The 953-nt window shown below is 39.8% G+C and overlaps 1 protein-coding gene across 1 annotated transcript; it reads left to right on the top strand.

Moving 5' to 3' along the window:
• Positions 1-252: 252 nt before the first annotated feature.
• On the top strand, positions 253-681 carry LOC149220292 (uncharacterized). Its single transcript, XM_089387040.1, has one exon. The coding sequence runs from the start codon at positions 253-255 to the stop codon at positions 679-681; it is 429 nt and encodes a 142-aa protein (XP_089243166.1).
• The last annotated feature ends 272 nt before the right edge of the window (positions 682-953 follow it).

Below are 953 nucleotides of genomic sequence, written 5' to 3' on the forward strand. Positions count from 1 at the left end.
TGCTAATTACTCAAGAACACCAAGTTGACCCGCCCTATTCTGAAAGATTGGCCTTGAGTAGACAGATCCCTCAAGATGAGTTTGACCTATTAGGGGAGTTACAAAATTTGTTTGTTAAGATCCCCTGTTACAAGCTATGAGGGATGTACCCATATATGCAAAAACGCTTAGGGATATTGTGTTAAAAATCCTTGAAAGAAATCAAGGGACCCACTCACCATTCATGTGATGGGAAAATTACTAGATTTTATGATGGGAAAGGATATGCCTATGAAGTATGGGGACCCGGGGAACCCAATTCTAAATGTGAAAATTAATGGAGTGGAAATTCCAAATGTGCTGGTAGATTTGGGTGCTGCTATAAATGTCATCACTGTTGATGCTATGCATACATTGGGTCTTCGAAACCTGAAACATACACCTACGGTGTTAGAGTTTCCAGATAGATCTACAGTCAAAATTATAGGGAAGTTAGAAGGCATTACAATCTCAGTTGATTCATGGCATTACCCTATGGATTTCTTAGTACTACAAACGTACTCCCCAGCTGGTGGCCATCCCTTGATTCTTGGAAGACCGTGGTTGGCAACAGTAGATGCCTACATTGGGTGTCATTCTGGGAATATGGTTATCTCAAATGGGCAGGTTACTAAAAACCTTGTGTTATATCCTCCTGCATAACCTAGCCCATCAACGAAGCCATCTGGTCGCAAGAAGCCTTTACCAAAGGAAGAGTCTGAATCTAAGGATGAAGAATTAGGAAAAGTCCTTACTATTGGGTAGACCCTTCAGCTAAAAATAGAAATAGAAGATGATACAATTACCACCTTCATTAGTGACCCTTGTTTTGTTTCAGATTCAAATCAATGAATTCTAGAATCTGTTTTGAGCTGTGAAACACAGGAAAGTATTGAAACAACATATGGATTTGAAAAGTTGCCTAGCAATGTGTC

Source organism: Pinus tabuliformis, chromosome Q (genome assembly GCF_031772625.1).
Source record: "Pinus tabuliformis cultivar Carrire ecotype Pingquan chromosome Q, CPIR1, whole genome shotgun sequence".
Classification (NCBI taxonomy): Eukaryota; Viridiplantae; Streptophyta; class Pinopsida; order Pinales; family Pinaceae; genus Pinus; species Pinus tabuliformis.

Excerpts from the sequence above, each read along its gene's own strand:
- LOC149220292 (XM_089387040.1), top strand. The coding sequence starts at position 253 with ATGGGAAAGGATATGCCTATGAAGTATGGGGACCCGGGGAACCCAATT.